Source organism: Lycorma delicatula, chromosome 7 (genome assembly GCF_047948215.1).
Source record: "Lycorma delicatula isolate Av1 chromosome 7, ASM4794821v1, whole genome shotgun sequence".
In the NCBI taxonomy this organism is placed as follows: Eukaryota; Metazoa; Arthropoda; class Insecta; order Hemiptera; family Fulgoridae; genus Lycorma; species Lycorma delicatula.
Genome location: NC_134461.1, coordinates 145,292,615 through 145,311,564, shown reverse-complemented (window position 1 = coordinate 145,311,564; position 18,950 = coordinate 145,292,615). Strand labels below are relative to the sequence as shown.

General features: G+C 28.6%; 1 protein-coding gene across 2 annotated transcripts; it reads right to left on the bottom strand.

Annotated features, from left to right (window-relative positions):
- Positions 1-426: 426 nt before the first annotated feature.
- LOC142328141 (uncharacterized) lies at positions 427-13,001 on the bottom strand. Of its 2 annotated transcripts, none has more exons than XM_075371683.1 (6): positions 12,484-13,001; positions 10,532-10,593; positions 8,238-8,390; positions 4,746-4,889; positions 3,156-3,408; positions 427-960 (listed from the first exon to the last, which is right to left on the bottom strand). In XM_075371683.1, exons 1-6 carry the CDS (start codon positions 12,695-12,697, stop codon positions 950-952), a joined length of 837 nt encoding a protein of 278 aa, XP_075227798.1. In that variant the 5' UTR covers positions 12,698-13,001; the 3' UTR covers positions 427-949. The 2 variants fall into 2 exon arrangements, with proteins under 2 accessions (XP_075227798.1, XP_075227797.1); XM_075371682.1 differs by having other exon boundaries at positions 430-960; positions 3,139-3,408.
- Between the last annotated feature and the right edge of the window lie 5,949 nt (positions 13,002-18,950).

The following is an 18,950-nucleotide window of genomic DNA, read 5'->3' as shown; positions in this document are numbered from 1 at the left end:
TAGTACGACAAAGCCTGAACAATTTGGTCAGTTCTTTGTATGATGTACACTCGTTCTTTTGTGCACTGTTAGAAAGATTCTGGACAAAACTAACAATGGGCTGTACCAGATTCCTCATGTGTTGAGGGATTTTCTGTATTCCCAAAGAACCACAGGAAAGGACACTTTCTGTTCAGTAAAAATTCTTAATAATTGTCTGTTCCTTCTTATAAAGGGGACATTCTCAAGACGTTGCCAAATTTGAACTCTTACAATACATTTTCCAATTTCAGTACATGCGTTTTCATCATTTCCTATACAGCTGCAATGTGCACAAACTTGTTTCCTCAAGCAACCAATTTTGTTGTGACCAAAACCCTGACACTGATAAGTTGGTACTTAATAATATTAAATAAGATAACATTTTTAATGAAAATAATAGATTTATTCATTAATCACATAACACATAAATAAATAAAAAAACTAATCATAATAAATATTAGTTTATTATTATATATTTTACCTTTCATTAATCACATAACACATAAATAAATAAAAAACTAATCATAGTATAATCATAATAAATATTAGTTTATTATTATATATTTTACCTTTCATTAATCACATAACACATAAATAAATAAAAAACTAATCATAGTATAATCATAATAAATATTTATTTATCATTGGCAGCGTTATTATATATTTTACACCTTTATATCGGCAGTTGAGAGAAATTTTTTTTCTAAAGCACATAAAGAATTTATTTTAATATAACATACTATCTTTAAATTAATCATTCTGTAACAAAATATAAATAAATATATCTTCCATTATGTTCAGAGAAATATATTTCTACACTTCCATAATTCCTTTCAAAGCATGTATATATGACAAAAGACTTTTTACAGCATCTTCATTTTCAATAGATGTTAGAATTTTATTTGTTTCCTCTTTTATTTCTTTAAGACTACAAATAAACTGCAAAAAATAACAAAAGAACTATATTAAAAAACTATATAAATAAAACATGAAGTAAAACAAATCAGTACCAAATGTAATCATATAATAAGGATTAACAAAAAAGAATGCTAGAATTAAAAAAAAACACAGCTCTACAAATATTGAGTATCAATTATTGGATGTGGTAGAATGTAAAGAAACCTTTTAAAATTTTGCCTTATGTACAGGAAATGGATTCAACATGACTTTGAGATATATAAACGAAACACATTCATGGTTGCTGAATCATGGGTACAACAAAAGTACCCATGGGTGTGCAACAAAAAATCAAAGTGCATTCAGCAGTGCGCAGAATTAGAATCAGTTGCATCTGTTCAACATTAATTTTTATGAATACATGAACAAGGAAAATCTGTTGATAAGGCTATTCAAAGATAGAAACATTTCATGAAATGGGAGATGCAAAGAAACAGAAATCTCCAAGAAATGAGTTTCACAAAAATTGTACAATTTTAAATTTTATCAAGAAAATTTACTTATTCTTCTATATGAATTATATTCCCTTCAAAGTAGTGTTTCTTCCAATCCTCAAAACATTTATAGAAAGCATTTTTTAGTATAGCCTAAAGTTAGTTACTAAGCAATTTTCCTTTATCTCATCTATAGTCGCAATTTTTTTTCCTTTTAATCAGTGGAAACAACAAAAAATGATGTAAGGAGAATGCAGAGGCTAAACAATCGGTCTGTTGTTCCTTTGTACAAAATAATAACAAATTAACAGTGAAGTATAAGTTGAAGCGTTATCCCGCTGCTAAAAGTGTTTCCTCACACATTTGTGGTTGTTTTCTTCAGAACTCATTTGCCTCATGTAAACAGCATAAAACTTCTAAGTAACACTTTTTGTTAACTGTATAATCTTGTGAGAAGAGTTCATAATATCACTGTAATTGATAAAAGTAGTAAGGAAAACATACAATCTTTTGAATGTGGCATGCTTTTTCAGTCTTCAACCCTTTTGTTCTGCTTCCCTTAGAATGATTGGACCTTCATTTCAATATCCTAACTGTACATCCATATTTCATCACTTGTTATGACATGTTCAAGTAATTCAGAGTCATCAGCAATTTCATCAACAACTGTTCTGCAATGCTACTTTTGTTAAAATTGAACAGTTTTGGAGTAAACTTTGTTCCTATTCATTTCATAACCAAAATATCAGTAAAAACTGTTTCACACGAGCCACAAGAGATTCCTACCTCTTCAGCAACTTCTCTAATAGTAATTCGATAACTGATCTTATGTTCTTTATTTTGATATTTTTATTGATTGTAGTTGTGTTTGGATATCAACCCTGTTGTCAACTTCAACAATTCCACAGCCTTCTTAAAACCATTTTTAACACTCATAAACCCTTGTTGTCAACATAAAATCCTCACCAAAATACTTCTCTAACATCTTCACCATTTTACACTTTATTCAAGTTTTAATAAAAATCAATAGTTCCATCTTTTTCAGACAAAATAAATCATCACTTGTAATAAAATATGACCTAATTACTTGGCTGTCAAATTTGAGCTATGTGTTTAATATGGCTGAAAATATTACTACACATTGCAGATATTATTGCCATCGCATAGGTAAAAGATGGAACTCAGTCAAAAACCATAGTGAGCAGAATTAAAAAGTTCTCATTTTTTTATCATCCCTAGAACATGAAATTTATTTTCTAACATTCATGCTTATTTGGAACTGAATCGGCCCACATTATTTTGGTTAAACAAGGTTCTGTCTGTTGTACCCATTTTCTCCAATTTTTGTGCAAGTTCAAAATTGAAAAAACATAATTTCCATGACAAAGTAGTGAAATTATTTTAAATACCACCCCTAAACTACAAACAGTCTGGCTCCAACATTGTACACTATTCAGAATTTTCACTTTTTCAAGAAGTTATTACATCTAATGGAGAATTAAATTCTATAAGATAATGAAATTTTTTTTTAGGAATTATGGATGTCACAATCCTGTAATTAACTGAATTGGCAGAGCAAAGAATAATGATCAGTAGTAGATTTTTAGAAGCATAAATCCAATTTTATTACTTATTCACACATTGTTCATTTTCTTCTGTAAAAAAACTATATATACATATAAATTAATAGGCTTAATTCTAAAAATATATAAATTTCTATATCTACCTCTGACACTGATTTACAATTATTATATAATAATAGTATTTTTGCACTGAAATCTTTATGAAACGAATCCTCAAAATTTGACTCATCATGGTCAGATTCATAACCAGATGAAAGCTGAGAAAAGTGAGCCACGTAATTCATGTCATGATGAAATGAACCTCTTGATTTGATATTATTAACCCATTCAGTTAAAAGTATATGAACAGTTTCATGATCACTCTTTTTTAACTCCTCTGTTACTGATAAAGGTGCTGAACTTTCATCAATATCCTTAAAATGAAAAGCTAACATAAGTACATTAAAAAACAAAAATTCTCTGTTTTACTAATAAATACACAGTAATTAATAACTTGTTCCATATTTCACTTTCTAGAATGCTTCAGGTAACTAGACATTATTGGAAATAACTAAATCTGAATTTTATAAAGATCTTTTATAAGATATGGAAACTTTACTTATAAGGCAAGCTGAAAAAAATTCTGTAAATATGCTACCAAAAAAAGAAATTCTTTATAAAAATATATTAGAAAATAAAATGGATTAACTTATTTCACCACATCAGCCTAATACCTGATTATTAAGCATTAGCCCAATAATAAAATAGTTAGGTACCAATAAAAAAAATTTTTTTTTTTCAATGATAATAAAACCCCAGTGGGAAATAAATCCAGGACCAGCTTACAAGCCAACATACTAATCACTATACAGCCTTAGAATTGCTCTATTTTTTATAAGAAAAATCAAATCAACCAAAAATACAACATTTTCATTAAATAAAAAACTTGGGAAAAGAGTTTTTCCCTTCATCTTTTCAAACACAATTTTTGAGTTAATAACTTTCATAAAACAAATCTGAAAAAGATCTAATTAACAAATTGACTGAAAGAGTTATTTTTATCTTCATTAAAATTCAGGTTATTTGGGTAATTATTTTATGAATAGTAGATCTTTAAACAATATTGTCAATAATCAATTTAAAAATAAGTTTAACAATATTCAACTGTATTAAAACAAATTCAAAAATCTAGTTCTCTTTCAATTAAATATTATTTAACAAGAAAGTCTAAAAGGTATTTATGCAGTTTTCATAAATTGTTTGTACAAAAAAGGAATTGAGCACATTGCATACTGCATAAATTCAAACCTACTACTAAAAACATCAACACTCTTAAGGAAGTGATCAGCTGAAATCACTGAAATAATAAATAATACATTGAAATTAATTTTTTTTTTTAATTTCACAGGTAGTATATCAAATATATAAAAATATGTTGAAATGTTTTTATCAAATAACAATAAGAAATAGTAGTATCGATATAGCTGGATCAATGAATAGTCTACAGTTGATTAATTAGATTCTGCAGATGCCAGTTGAAGTACATCTCTTACCAGACTCCTGCCATCTGCAAAGGCGTAACTCAAATTTCAACAAAATTTAATCCAAAATCAGCTAAGAATTAAATCAAACTAATTTCTTTTCTAATCTTCAGCACAAGTGATTTTGTCAAATATTTTATTCTAAAAAGAAATAAGATAATTTATCAAAAGTTAACAACATAAAGTTATAGTAGGTTAGCTTACAAATAATTTAAATACATAAAACAAACCTCTTCATGTGATAATAGAATTTCATTTAATTCATTTATACTATTGTTAATTTCTAGAAGTTCTTCTCTAATATTATTTATGTTGATTAAATTTTTCTTAAATTCAACATTATTAACAACTGTTATACGTTTATTTAATGTTTCCTGTAAACATAAACAAATACACATTATTTTATGAAATCAATTCTCTTTACTACAAACACACAACGGTTTTCATTCTGGTAAAAAGTAATGAACCTTTTAACACATGATTCTACACATACACTTATGGACCTTCAGTGTAACTTTATTCTAGTTAATCACATATAACTTAATATTTACTACACTCATCCACTATTCATTCAATTATCAATCCAAATCGGAATAATTTTTCTGTTCATTTGTGAGCATAATCAGTTTTGTCAGAATTACAAAAATCATCAAAAAAGAAAAAGTGATCACACTTTTCAGTCTTTCACCAGTCTAGATCATATTTTTAAAGATATTCACATTTTATTTGTCATCAGCAATTTTACCACTTTAAGATAATTTTTTAAAATAAAACAATAAAAGTTAAAAACTCTTAAAATTAAGTTGTCACACTAAATTGTTATTAATATAAAGCAGTATAAAGTAATAATCTAACATTAACCCACACGTAGTATCTCACAATATTTCATAATATATTCATACGGTAATAGATTTATAAAGTAAATAATTAAATCATATAAATGAAAATTGATGTTTTTAATTGAACATTAAAACAGTTGAGTTAATTCACCTAAGACCATAGATAAATTTTATTAATCTAAATATAACGGTTAAAATGAATACTATATGTAAGGAAATGATCAGCTATCACTGAAATAATAAATATTAAATAATACATTCAAATTTTTTTTTTTTTTTTTTTTAATTTTGCAGGTAGTATATCAAATATATAAAAATATTCTGAAATGTTTTCATCAAATAACAACAAGAAATAGTAGTATAGATATATAGCTGGGACAATGAATAGTCTACAATTGATTAACTTGATACTGCAGATGCCAACTGAAGTACAGCTCTTCCAGACCCCTGCCATCTGCAAAGACTTAACTCAAATTTGACAAAATTTAATCCAAAATCAGCTAAGAATTAAATCAATCTATCTTAAATGCTATTGAAATAGATGAAAATGTGAATTTGACCACTTACTTCATGTTTAAAATTTTTTTTTTTTATTTCAATGAGTTATTAAATGTAGAAATTAACTCACCAATTTAATCTAAACATGGCTCCAAAAAAAAGTTAAGTTTTAATCCTTTTTCAGCTTCATCCCATGAAAGATTATTCTGGTAATATCAGAAATAGTACTTCCATCATCATCAGAATTCTTTGTTCCTTCTGATGTATAAGTAGAAATTTAAATAAAGATTTCACATCAATATACCAAAAGTTGTAATGCTTTTATTTTAACTCCATAATCATCTAACTCAGCAAGTACATTTATCAAAAATATTAATGTTTTGGCTCCTAATCCACTCTGATAAAGAAATGTTATTCTCACTGAAGTCCATAACCAGGTTGAAATGGAATAAGTTTGCTTTTTTAAAGCACTTCTGCATGTAAATTGAAGCTAAATTGCACATTATTTGTAAATAAATTATAAGATATGTCTGAGATGAAATGAATCTCTAAAATATTCCAATCACAACTTGATCCATACATTGAAAAACAGATTTAATGTTTTGAAGTAAGAAACAAATTTGGTACACTGCTAAAATTTGTCAATTTGGGATGTGCGTGGTAGTTGCCTACCGTAACATTTTTTTGTTTTGTTTATAAAAAGCTTCTTCCCATTAATGAATTTTACTCATCATCTATGCTTTATTATTTGACAAATAAGTAATCAGGCTTTACACGATCCTTAAATGTTTGGGCTTTACTGATGTATCACATAAAGCTTTTAAGCTTTCATTGTCACTGCCCATCATATTTACATTAAATAGAACTATAACCATATTCCTAATGCTTATCTCCAGTGCACTTTTCATTTTTACTTGTACAATGTAAAAAAAGTATTGTGATCATGAAAAATTTCAGATTTCAACGGAAATAACCATTTTTACTAGTTTCGGTATGACGTCTATACATACTTATGTATGTATGTATGTATGTACGTACATATGTATCTCACATAACTCAAAAACGATTAGCTGTAGGATGTTGAGATTTTGGATTTAGGACTGTTGTGACATCTAGTTGTGTACCTTCCCTTTTGATTGCAATTGACTGAACCAAAAGTGTCCAAAACGCCCAAAATCCCAAAAAAAATTGGATTTTGGACTTTTTCCTAACTGCAGTAATAAGAACTCATTGAGACCTTTTCAACAATATAAGTGGTACTTATATTGTTGAAAAACTTATAACATTGGACCAAACATTGCATTGTTCAGCTATACCCATATTACCCTGTAATAAAACATTAAGGTATCAAATAAATAACATTTTAATAAACATTAATTTAGAGCTTTTCAACAATATAAGTGGTACTTATGTTGTTGAAAAGCTCTAAAAAATGAAATAACTGGTACTTATTTTCATTGGTTCCAGAGTTATGGCCAAATTAAATTTTAGTTAATGAAATATTTGGATCTTATACAGGGAAAGTACATTGGTTCGAATCAGACTTCATCCACTTTTTTTTTTTCTTTAAATATATTGATTTATTAATAATTCTTCTGACTGAAAAAAAATTACAATAATAATAATAATTCAATAATAACAATAAAAAATGAAATATGAAAAAATATCAGAAGTTATTAATGAAATAAAATTTTATGGACTTTTCATCTTAAAAAAAATGTGTACATTTCCTACAGCACCTTTACAGATGTTTAAAAAACAATACAATATGAAGGGACAGTAGTTGTAAAGAAATGACTGCTACAGTATTTAAGTATTGTTTATAACCGTTCAGTGTAACCGAATAGTTATTTACTCAGTTACAATTATTCACTCTTAATATTATATATAAGTTAATTTACTACTAGAATATTTACAAAAAATTTTGTAAATATTCTGAGGTTTTGTCATTTCCATCAATCAGCAAAAATCTGTTTCACTGTACACAAACAGATACAAAAACATTTTGTGCAAAACTAGTGCATGTAAATCCTTACAAACCAAATATTTTACTCAGATTTGTTCATTTCAACCAAGAATTAGATCCTTTTTTAAATGTTCATTCAGAAACAACACGATGCCCAATAAAGTTTTTTCATGTTAGATAAATTTTGTAAAAAAATCATTTTTGAAAAATGTTAAATATTTTTAATACTTTTATCCCTTGAATGCATATAAATAACAATTTATAAGTTATTCTAAACATCACTAGATGAATTATTTTTGTTATAATTTTAACTAAATCTAAATTTTGAAATTATTTTTTATTTATTTTTATTTAAAAAATTTGTTTTTGAAATGAATACTTTACACATACCAACTTGCATATCACAGAATAAGTAATACCTTAAATGCAGGATTATGAATTATTTTATTAATAATTAGTCTCTGGTTACAGTTTTCATATTTTTCATTTAATCTGGGCTGACTCTGAAGACCCTTCAGACAACTTATAACATTGGACCAAACATTGCATTGTTCAGCTATACCCATATTACCCTGTAATAAAACGTTAAGGTATCAAATAAATAACATTTTAATAAACATTAATTTAATTTCTTTTATTTATTAAATTAATTTAAATTAAACTTACTAAATATTTTGAGAAATTATAGTTCAATAAAATGTTCATATTTGCAGTCAAAATGAAGTCAACCTATCTGAAATTAATTTGTTGGTTAACAATTAAACAACATTTTTTAGGATCATCTTGCAAACTTAAAAAATTTTGAAAGGAATTTTTTTTACATTTATTTATAATTTTAATTTTCTATAATGGCTATTTTTTAATAAAATTAGTGTTTACATAAGTCTTTAATGAGAGGCAGCTGAAATGTAATGCATACTGGACCATAATGAGAGAACAAAATGTCGCACAAAGCAACAGGTGTTGCCATCTGTGGTTTCATTTCCCCCTACTACTAACTCTCCAAAACTCAATGAACCATGCCCTCTCATTTTTTCCAGCCCCCATTGATATGGAGTCAAATATTCCGGCTATGTCAATGCAACTAAATTAATGTGCAGCGATTTAGTTTTAACAGGCCAAAAAGTAACATTCATCATCTTCTAAAAGCCTTTTACAGCGATAAAACTGTGAATAGGTGGGCAATAAAATTTTTTACATCAGATGCTGATAAAGCAAGTATTAAGGATGAATTTTGCAGTGTTCAAATGGTCTGTAACTAATGAGAAGCACCAAAAGGAGATGAATATAAACTGATGAGTCAAAATGACCTTTGCATTACACAACAATGCATCCACCATCCAGGTACGCCTAGCCTATCGAAAGAACAAGAAGGGCACATTATTGTACAACTGGACTGCTGAAAAATCATGGTGGGTGCCATGTAAACTCAAAGAAAAGAACAAAAAACGAAAGGAATGTTGTGAGCAGCTTCTGAAATGTTATTGTGACAAAGGAAATTACTTCCTTTGCAACATTGTGATGGGAATTGAAACTTGGACACTTTATTACATCCCTGAAGAAAAATATTCACATCAATACAAAACAAGAAATATTCTTTCCACACACTAATTGGTGTATATTTTACCTTACACAATTTTTGAGCTGTGATAAGAAAATGCCCGAAAAGTCTAATGACAAAACATTACTTTAGCTTTTGTTTTCACTATAAAGGAAGAATGCCTCATTTATGACTACAATTTGATCTTATACAGTCTTTAAATAGGATAGATAAGGAAATGCCCAGAAAATTTATCTGAAAATAAACTTTAAAAAACACAAAGACTGAATTAAAGTTGAATTTATAAGCTTATAGAAGTTTTCCTGGCTTTTTTTAATAAATCCTTATTTCTGGAAATATTTGAAAAAATGGAAATTTTTTCATTTTTCCCTATGGCTTCCCATCTCAATCATGTAGTGGACATTGATTTGTACTTTTTTCTTTTTAAATCTAATATTTTACCCTTAAAAAACTTATCACATTACATCTCAAATCAGCCAAGTTTTTAAAAAAGAATTTAAGATCATTTAAAAATCTTAAATTACTCATAATTTTGAGATCGGTAAAAATTCTTAAGATTAACAATAAACTTTGAATTTTATACTTTTCAATTGGACTAAGCATGAGATTCAATTTTATTTGCTAGGCATGCTACAGCCTAGGCAATATAGCTGTCAAATTAGTATAAGTCAATAATCAACAATGTCGTACGTGTTTTAAATGCTACAACAGGTTCAAGTTTGACCACAAAAATATCTTTAAAAATTTAAGCAATATTATATATTCCTCCTGAAAACTAGTAGTCACTGAGGACAATTAGTGTCTTGTTACAGATACTTCTTTCTATACTTCCTACTTTTCAAATGTAGAGTATGCTTAAAAACTAATCAGTCAGGCTGAATAATTTAATTTAATAATAAAATTACAGATCATATTATTAAATATATAAATAATTTGTTTAAATACCATTTATGTCACTTGAAACTCCTAAAATAAACCCCCAACTTTGACAAACAATGTAGCGTTTCCATTTCCAAGCTTACATATGTTTAGGCTTAAAAGGTTAATGTTACATAATTTTGAACAATAATAATTAATGAGCCTACTATGTGCAGGAAAATAAATGAAATAGAATCCACAAAAAAAATCTCAAGAACAAAATTTAGGACTCACTGATATAAATGGTTCTTCAGACTTTTTAATAAAACCCAATCCGAAATAAAACTGGATCAGTTCTGAAAAAGACAATAATTAAATAATTTAAATAAAATTAAATTAAAACATCTCAATCATCAATCTAAATAACTTGTGTAAAAACTTACATCAGAAATGGCTACAACTTACAATAACAGAATATCCATTGTATGAATTTATACAGTAATGCCTAAATTAACAGAATGGAATGAACTAACACTAAAAAGATGAAATATGTGTATTTCAGAACAGGGCTTTTCTTATCTTTTGCTTTAAAGAATATTCTGAAATGGTTTTTCTAACAAGTAATACTTATACTAATATTTATTAGATAATTTCTTATTAACATTCTTCAATTTACTGTCACATTTTCTTTTCTATGTTCAACCAAAAGGTATTTTGTTTATTAACACCTTCTTCAACTTGATTTTCAATTAGGAATTTGAAAAAAGTTTAAAATTAATATTGAGAAATACTAACTTTATAATTAGTAAAAATAAGTTTTCAAATACATCACGTCATTCAGATGTTTCGAATGGATATAATGCACTACTATAGATTCCTTATACATAATTTCTTCTGATACCTTTTACAACACACATACTCTCACAGAGTATGAGAGGGAGGAGAGTGTGACTGAGAGATCATCAAATTCATTAAGTAACAGTATACAAAATTTGCTCTACTAAAGATAAATATTTATGAGAATGATTGGTCAATCTTATTAACACAATAAGACTCTTATAAACATAAAAAATTTAAAAAAAAGTTTCTGCTTTTGTTTAGATCATTGATTCCCAAAGTGGTCCACAGGAGACTCGACGGGGGTCTACGTTGACGTGACATAAAAATGGGGGTTCACAATTCGTAAGCGGGGGTCCACGAAAATTCATTTGGTTTCGATAGTGAAGAACTAAAATGTTGGCTTGACTTTGCGTATCAATCTAGGCAGATAATGTTTTAATTATATTATGACAATTTTATTATATTACATTGCAATATGATAACAATAATAATTAATAGTGTAATGATTACATATTTGAATAAATGCAACACAAAAAAATATACTATATTTCTTTTGCTTTTTACCACTTTGAATGGGAAGTTTTCTAAATAAAATAAGTGAGAATTGATTGCTTTCTTGTGCTGTGAGTAGATGTCAAAAATGTAAAGTTGGATGGAAGCATTTTTTTTTATTTGCCAACTTTACTTTTTTGACATCCACTCACAGCACAGTCAATCAAAAATTAACCAATCAATTCTCACTTTTTTTTCGAAGCTGGTAGTTCGTGGAACTCAGCCGTAACGTAAATTTTCATAGTTAGATCTAATCTTCACATTTTCCGTCAACTGGAAATATGGTAAAAATGTAGCTGCAGGGGGTCCACCAGAACCAGCAAAAATTTGAAAGTGGTCTATGAGAAAAATAAGTTTGGGAACCTCTGGTTTAGATAACAATGCAAAAATAAGTTACTTATATACCTCATTTATTTCAAGGAATGATATATAAGAAAATACATTATGATAACATTTTTGTTGTTTAAAATTCATAGCAAAGTACAAATTTGGAATGATCCACAATTTTTGTTTTTATTTTTTTAATTATTGATCCACTACATATGCTGAAGGCTTTATGTGGGAATATAAAATGATTACTTGTGTATCCAGTTATGACAAGAATTCAAACCAAATACAAGAAAGCCATTACTCCAACACAGAGGTCAGAATTCCCTAAGGAAATTGTAAACAAATACCAATTAACAATAAAACTGGATAATTTTAATTACATAAAGACTATAACAGAAGAGTACCCAAGATTAAGATGAAATCTAATCATCAATACAAAGCATTAACAATACTGATATTGTAACTTAGTAAATTAATTTACACTGCACACAGAGCTAAATTAGAAAATTAATTCAAAAATATACCATTTTCAAGTTCATCCTTTTCTATATTTGCCAAATGCAATTTCAAATCGTTGTCAATAAAAGAAATAATTTCACACAATAGTTCTCTTCTTTCTTCACTTTGATTAAATAGAACATTATTGAATTCCACAATTCGTTCTCTCAAAACATTTACAAAAGGCAAATCCAATAAAAGCAAATTGCCAACAATATCGTCTGGATTGCAGCACATCATACTTCTTACACGTAGAACGGTTATTAATTAAACTTGACTATCTTTTATGCAGTTTTGACCTGTTCTAACAAGAAATACACTTTATTTTATGAAAAATACTATCTGTTCTAACCTCAAAACATTACATTATACAAAATCCCTTTTCATGGATCAAAATTTTATACTTCACAACAATGAAAGCAGAAACTTTCATTTAATACTACGTACATACTACCAAACAAAATACCAGTGCAATACTTCGAAAGAAACTAAATCTTCCTGCATTTGTAAACGAAAATAACTTTACAAGAAAGTGCTTGCCGCCAAATTGTTTACATGATGACCAACATCTAATATTAAGTTGACGTTATATAAGTATTCAAAATTAATAATTTTATATATATATATATATATATCTAATAATAATAATTATTATTATTAAAATAATATATACTAATGATGAATACGTGGAATGATTTTTTTTTTTTAATAAACTTGTGACAAAAACTCTTTAGGTAATGTTACAAAAGAATCCCCCATTATTATTTATTTTTTGTCCATTAATACTATAAGACTGTTTATGAAGAGTACCGTAACAATATTCAGTATTTTTAACGGTATTTATTAAGAGTACCGTAAGGGATTACATTTTAATGCATCAGATTTTCTTAGATAAATCTGAATAAATATACACAAACATTTAAAAAATTAAACCCGCATAAATATATAACAATCGTTCACAACCTCTCCTTCGAGTACAATAGTGGTGAGTAGTGTTGGGATAAACGATTCTTTTTCAGGAATCGATTCTGGATTCGTAAAAGAAGAATCGTTCGTCCGATTCTATGATTCTTTTCCTTCCCACCACTGCCAGAGTTGTAAACTCTAATGCGCATGTTCTCTTTTTCTTCTTCAGCCAAGTTAGCGGTTCATCTCTACATTCTGGTGTTCGACTCAACTGATGCATACATATTAAATGTCTTCGATTCTTTTCTTTTCAACTCCTTAAGTAAACATCTGATTCTTTTTCAGTTCAATACGATGTTTAGTAAACTTAGAAGCCTATCACTTCTAATGCGCATGCTCTCTTTCTCTTCTTCACCCATGTTTAGTGATTCATCTCTCTTCATACTCCTGTTCGACTCAATTGATGTATACCTACTAAATGTCTTCGATTTTCTCATTTCAACTTTCATTCGACTCCTTAAATAAACATCTGATTCTTTTTTCGGTTCAATATGATTTTTTGTAAACTTAGTAGCCTATCACTTCTAATACGCATGCTCTATTCCCTTCAGCTACCCAACGATTCTCCTTATTTCTTCTCCTACTCGATTCCTTTACGAAAACAAGCGTCATCGCTAAATAGAGAAGGGAAATTTTTAACTGTTACGCACACATTCTATATGACATCATTATTATTTTTTCTTTTTAATTTCATTCGGGCGGGAAGCTATGTTGCACAGTATTAATTACTGTCGTTCTTTTGCGCAAACTGTCATGCTCAAGATATATTTTACAATTATTCTTAGTAGACCTTTTAATTATGTTTCAGAAATGCATTATAATTTAAATCCTAGTACGTCTATTGCAACTGAACCAAATGAATGGCAGCAATTAGTCCTTAAAAAAAACTCAACAGTTGTCCCTTACTTACTTGTTACAAAACCTGTCCCTCAAAGTAAAAGCCGAGCGATGGATATTCAATTAATTAGGTTAATAACTAAAGAATATCAACCTATTACACTCGTTGAGGTGAAGAATTCAAGAAGTTTGTTCACATGTTAAATCCTGGGTATTCGCTTCCTTGTTGAAAAACAATTACAACTACGTTAATTCCACAATTATATGATAGAATTTCTTGTGAGATTCGTAATTCTATAATTAATGTAGAAGCATGCTCAATAACCACTGACAGTTGGACATAAGTTTCAAATAATAATTATGTGGCCATAACTATCCATTTCATAGACCATGATTGCAATTTAAAAATCCAATTACTTACTTGTATGGATATCTGTTGTCAACATACCGCTGAAAACAATGACATTGAATTACAAGGTAAATTCAATGAATGGGCTATTATTGACAAAATAGGAGCAATTGTCAATGACAATGCAGCAAATTTAAAAGTTGCTATTCGCAATTGTCAGCTACGCCATATTCCTTGCTTAGCGCATACAATTAATTTAATTGTCCAAACAGCAGTGTCTGAAGTAAAACAATTGTGGTAAAATCGAAGGCAATTGTCGAATTTTTTAAACGAAGTTCCATGCTGCCTCCAAACTGCAAAACATGCAGCGACAAACGAATTTAAAAAAATTAAAACAGGAAGTGCCTACCCGATGGAACTCACTCCTGCACATGTTTAGTAGATTATTAGAAACAAAAGATCCACTAATTTCGATTATCGCTTTGGTGAATCCTGTTTTAATAATATTACATTTGATGAGTGGACAATTATAGCTGAAATGTGCAAATTATTGTAAATGTTTGAAGAGATAATTAATTATTGAAATAAGTTCTCAAATAACTGTTACTATTTCAAAAATCTGTTTATTGGCGTGAGCGATGACAAGATATGTACTTAGATTAAATCTTCTACTCAAAATTATGAAATCGTTAACGTATGTAAGAAGATGTTAGACCATCTGCAATATGGATATTAGCATGTTGAAAATAATAATATTTTGCTTAAAAGCATGCTATTAGATCTTAGCTTTAAAGATGAGGCATCTTACCAAAATACTTACACAAAACTTTCACAGAAAGTTCGAAGTATTTAGATCGAACAAGGAGATAGGTTTAAAAACAAACAAGAAATTATTGAACCCTCAATTTCAACCGCACGGGAAGATTTTGATAAAAAAGTAATTCAAACCCAACACTAGCAGGAATTTTAGAGCTAGATAAATATATAAATGAACCGCTCATCTCAAGAACACAAAATCCTCTCTCTTGATGGAAAGAAAGGCGGTTAATTTATTCAAGATTATTCAAAATAATGCAAACTAGACTTTGCATTCCTGCAACCTCTGTTCCCTGTGAACGATTTTTTTCAAAAGCGGGATAGTTAATAACTGAAAGGCGAAATAGACTTGCATCAAAAAATTTCGAAAAAATTATATTTCTACATGTAAATATATATAAAATACTATAAAGTTTATTTGAAAGGTATAACTAATTATTTATTTTGATTAATTTTTATTATTTTTTTTGTGATAATAGAACCAAAAATTGTTAAAAACAAAATGTTTGTGTATGTCTGTGTAAGTAACTGTGCGCGTATTAGTAAAAACATCAAAGTAAATATAAAATCATAACAACGATGTGATAAAAAAAAACTAAGACGGAATCAATGGCCCAATTCATTGTTACGAATCAGTTTCTTCTGCAAACCGATTCTCGAATCTTTCGTTCAGTATAAAGAATGGAATCGAAGGAACGACTCGTTCACGATTCTTCCCATTACTAGTGGTGAGACAAACAATTCTTTTTCAATAATCGGTTCTCTCGATTCGATTTTCAGGAAGAATCCGTAAAAAAAGACATGTTTAGCAGTCATCGCTCTTCATACTCCTTTCTACTCAATTGACACATACCTTCTAAATGTCTTCGATTTTCTTTCTCATTTCAAGTTTCATTCGACTCCTTAAATAAACATCTGATTCTTTTTTCGGTTTAATACGATTTTTTGTAGCCTCTAACTTAGTAGCCTCTCCCTTTTTTTCCTGTTTAGCCTCCGGTAACTACCGTTTAGATAATTCTTCAGAGGATGATATGTGTATGAGTGTAAATGAAGTGTAGTCTTGTACATTCTCAGTTCGACCATTCCTGAGATGTGTGGTTAATTGAAACCCAACCACCAAAGAACACCGGTATCCACGATCTAGTATTCAAATCCGTGTAAAAATAACTGGCTTTACTAGGACTTGAACGCTGTAACTCTCGACTTTCCAAATCAGCTAATTTGGGAAGACGCATTAACTACTAGACCAACCCGATGGGTTAAACTTGGTAGCCTATCACTTCTAATACGCATGCTCTATTCTCTTCATCTATCCAACGATACTCCATATTTCATCTCTTATTCGATTCCTTAACGAAACCAAGCTTATATCAACAAACCTTATCGCTACAAAGAGAAGGGAAAATTTAAACTGTTACGCACACATTCAATAACACATCATTATTCTTTTTTCTCTTTATTTCATTCGGGCGGGAAGCTAAGTTGCAAAAAATTAATTACTGTCGTTCTTTAAGCGTATACTGTCAAGCTCAAGATATATTTTACAATTATTCTTAGTAAACGGATAAAAGACAACAGTTGATTCCATTTACATGGTGCATAATGTTTGCATATTCTATTTAGACTTGTGTTTTTAGTTTGTTTATATTTTTTTATTTGGGCCTACACATTTTCGTAAGATTTTTTTACTTTATATAATCAGAGCCGATTTTTTTCTGAATGATTTATTGGTATTCTATTTTTTAAATCATTACTTTTACAGAAGAATATTTTGTTTAAAATTATATACATGAGCTGCAGAAAAAGAAGTAACATCTGAACTTACGAAACTTCGTTTCTGGAGCAAGCCTTGTGTAATCTTTGCCGTAGTTCAGTATCCTATACTTGGGAACGAGTAGTAATCTATCTCGACATATTAAAGTTAAACACCCAGGAGTTAATATTTCAAGATAAAAAAATCCTTGTCCTTCTGATTATCATATTGTAGAAATGTATTACAATTTAAATCCTACATCTATATATAGAAGCTTGCACAATAACCACTGACAGTTGGACATCAGTTTCAAATAATAATTATATGGTCATAACTGTCCATTTAATTGACCATAATTGTAATTTAAATACCTGGTTACTTACTTGTATGCATATCTGTAGTCAGCATATAGCTGAAAACATTGCAATTGAATTGCAAGGTAAATTCAATGAATGGGCTATTAGTGAGTGACAAAATAGTTGCAGTTAGTGACAATGCAACAAATTTAAAAGCTGCTATTGGCAATTGTCAGCTATGCCATATCCCTTGGTTAGCGCATACAATTAATTTAATTGTCCAAGCAGCAGTATCAGAAATAAAAACAATTGTGGTAAAATTAAAGGCAATTGTTGAATTTTTTAAATGAAGTTCTCATGCTGCCGTCAAACTTAAAAACATGCGACAAATGAATTTCAAAGAATTAAAATTAAAACAGGAAGTACCTAACAGGAACTCACTTCTGCATGCGTTTGATTATTAGAAACGATAGAACCATTAATTTCGACTATTACTTAGGTGAATCCAATACTTAGTAATATTATATTTGATGAATGGACAGTTATAGCTGAAATGTGCAAATTATTGAAAATGTTTGAAGAGATAACTATTAAAATAAATTCTCAAAAAACTGTCACTGTATCAAAACTTTCTTTACTGGTGCGAGCGATGGCAAGGTGAACTTAAGATTACATCTTCTACTAAAATTCATAAATCATTAAAGTACATAACAAGATGTTAGACCAACTACAGCATAGATTTAAGGATGTTGAAAATAATATTATTTTGCTTGAAAGCATGTTACTATTTGATCCTTGCTTTAAAAAACAAGGCTTTACCAAAACAAGTATTTTATCAAAATACTTGCACAAAACTTTCAGAGAAAGTTCAAAGTATTCAGATAAAACAAGGCGATAGGTTTGAAATCAAACAAGAACTTATTGAACCCTGCATTTCAACTGCATGGGAGAATTTTTATAAAAAAGTAAGACCAATTTTAACTAATTCAAACCCAACAGTAGCAGGAATTTTAGAGGTAGTTAAATATATAAATGAACCGCTCATCTCAAGAACACAAACTCCTATCTCTTGGTGGAAAGAAAGGCAGCTAATTTATCAAAGATTATTCAAAACAATGCAAACTAGACTTTGCATTCCTGCTACCTCTGTTTCCTCTGAACAAATGTTTTCAAAAGCTGGACAGTTAATAACTGAATGGCAAAATAGACGAATATCAACAAATTTCAAAAAAATTATATTTTTCCATGTAAAAGTATTGATAATTTCTTTGAAAAGTATTAATAATTTTTTATTATTATTTTTCATTATTTTTTTGTGATAATAGAACCAAAAAATTTTAAAAACAAAATGTTTGTGTGTGTGTGTCTGTGTAAGTATTAGTAAAAACATCAAAGTAAGTATAAATCATAACTATCGATGTAATAAAAAAAAAACAAAGACGAAATGAATGGCTCGCTCAAAAATAAATACAGTAC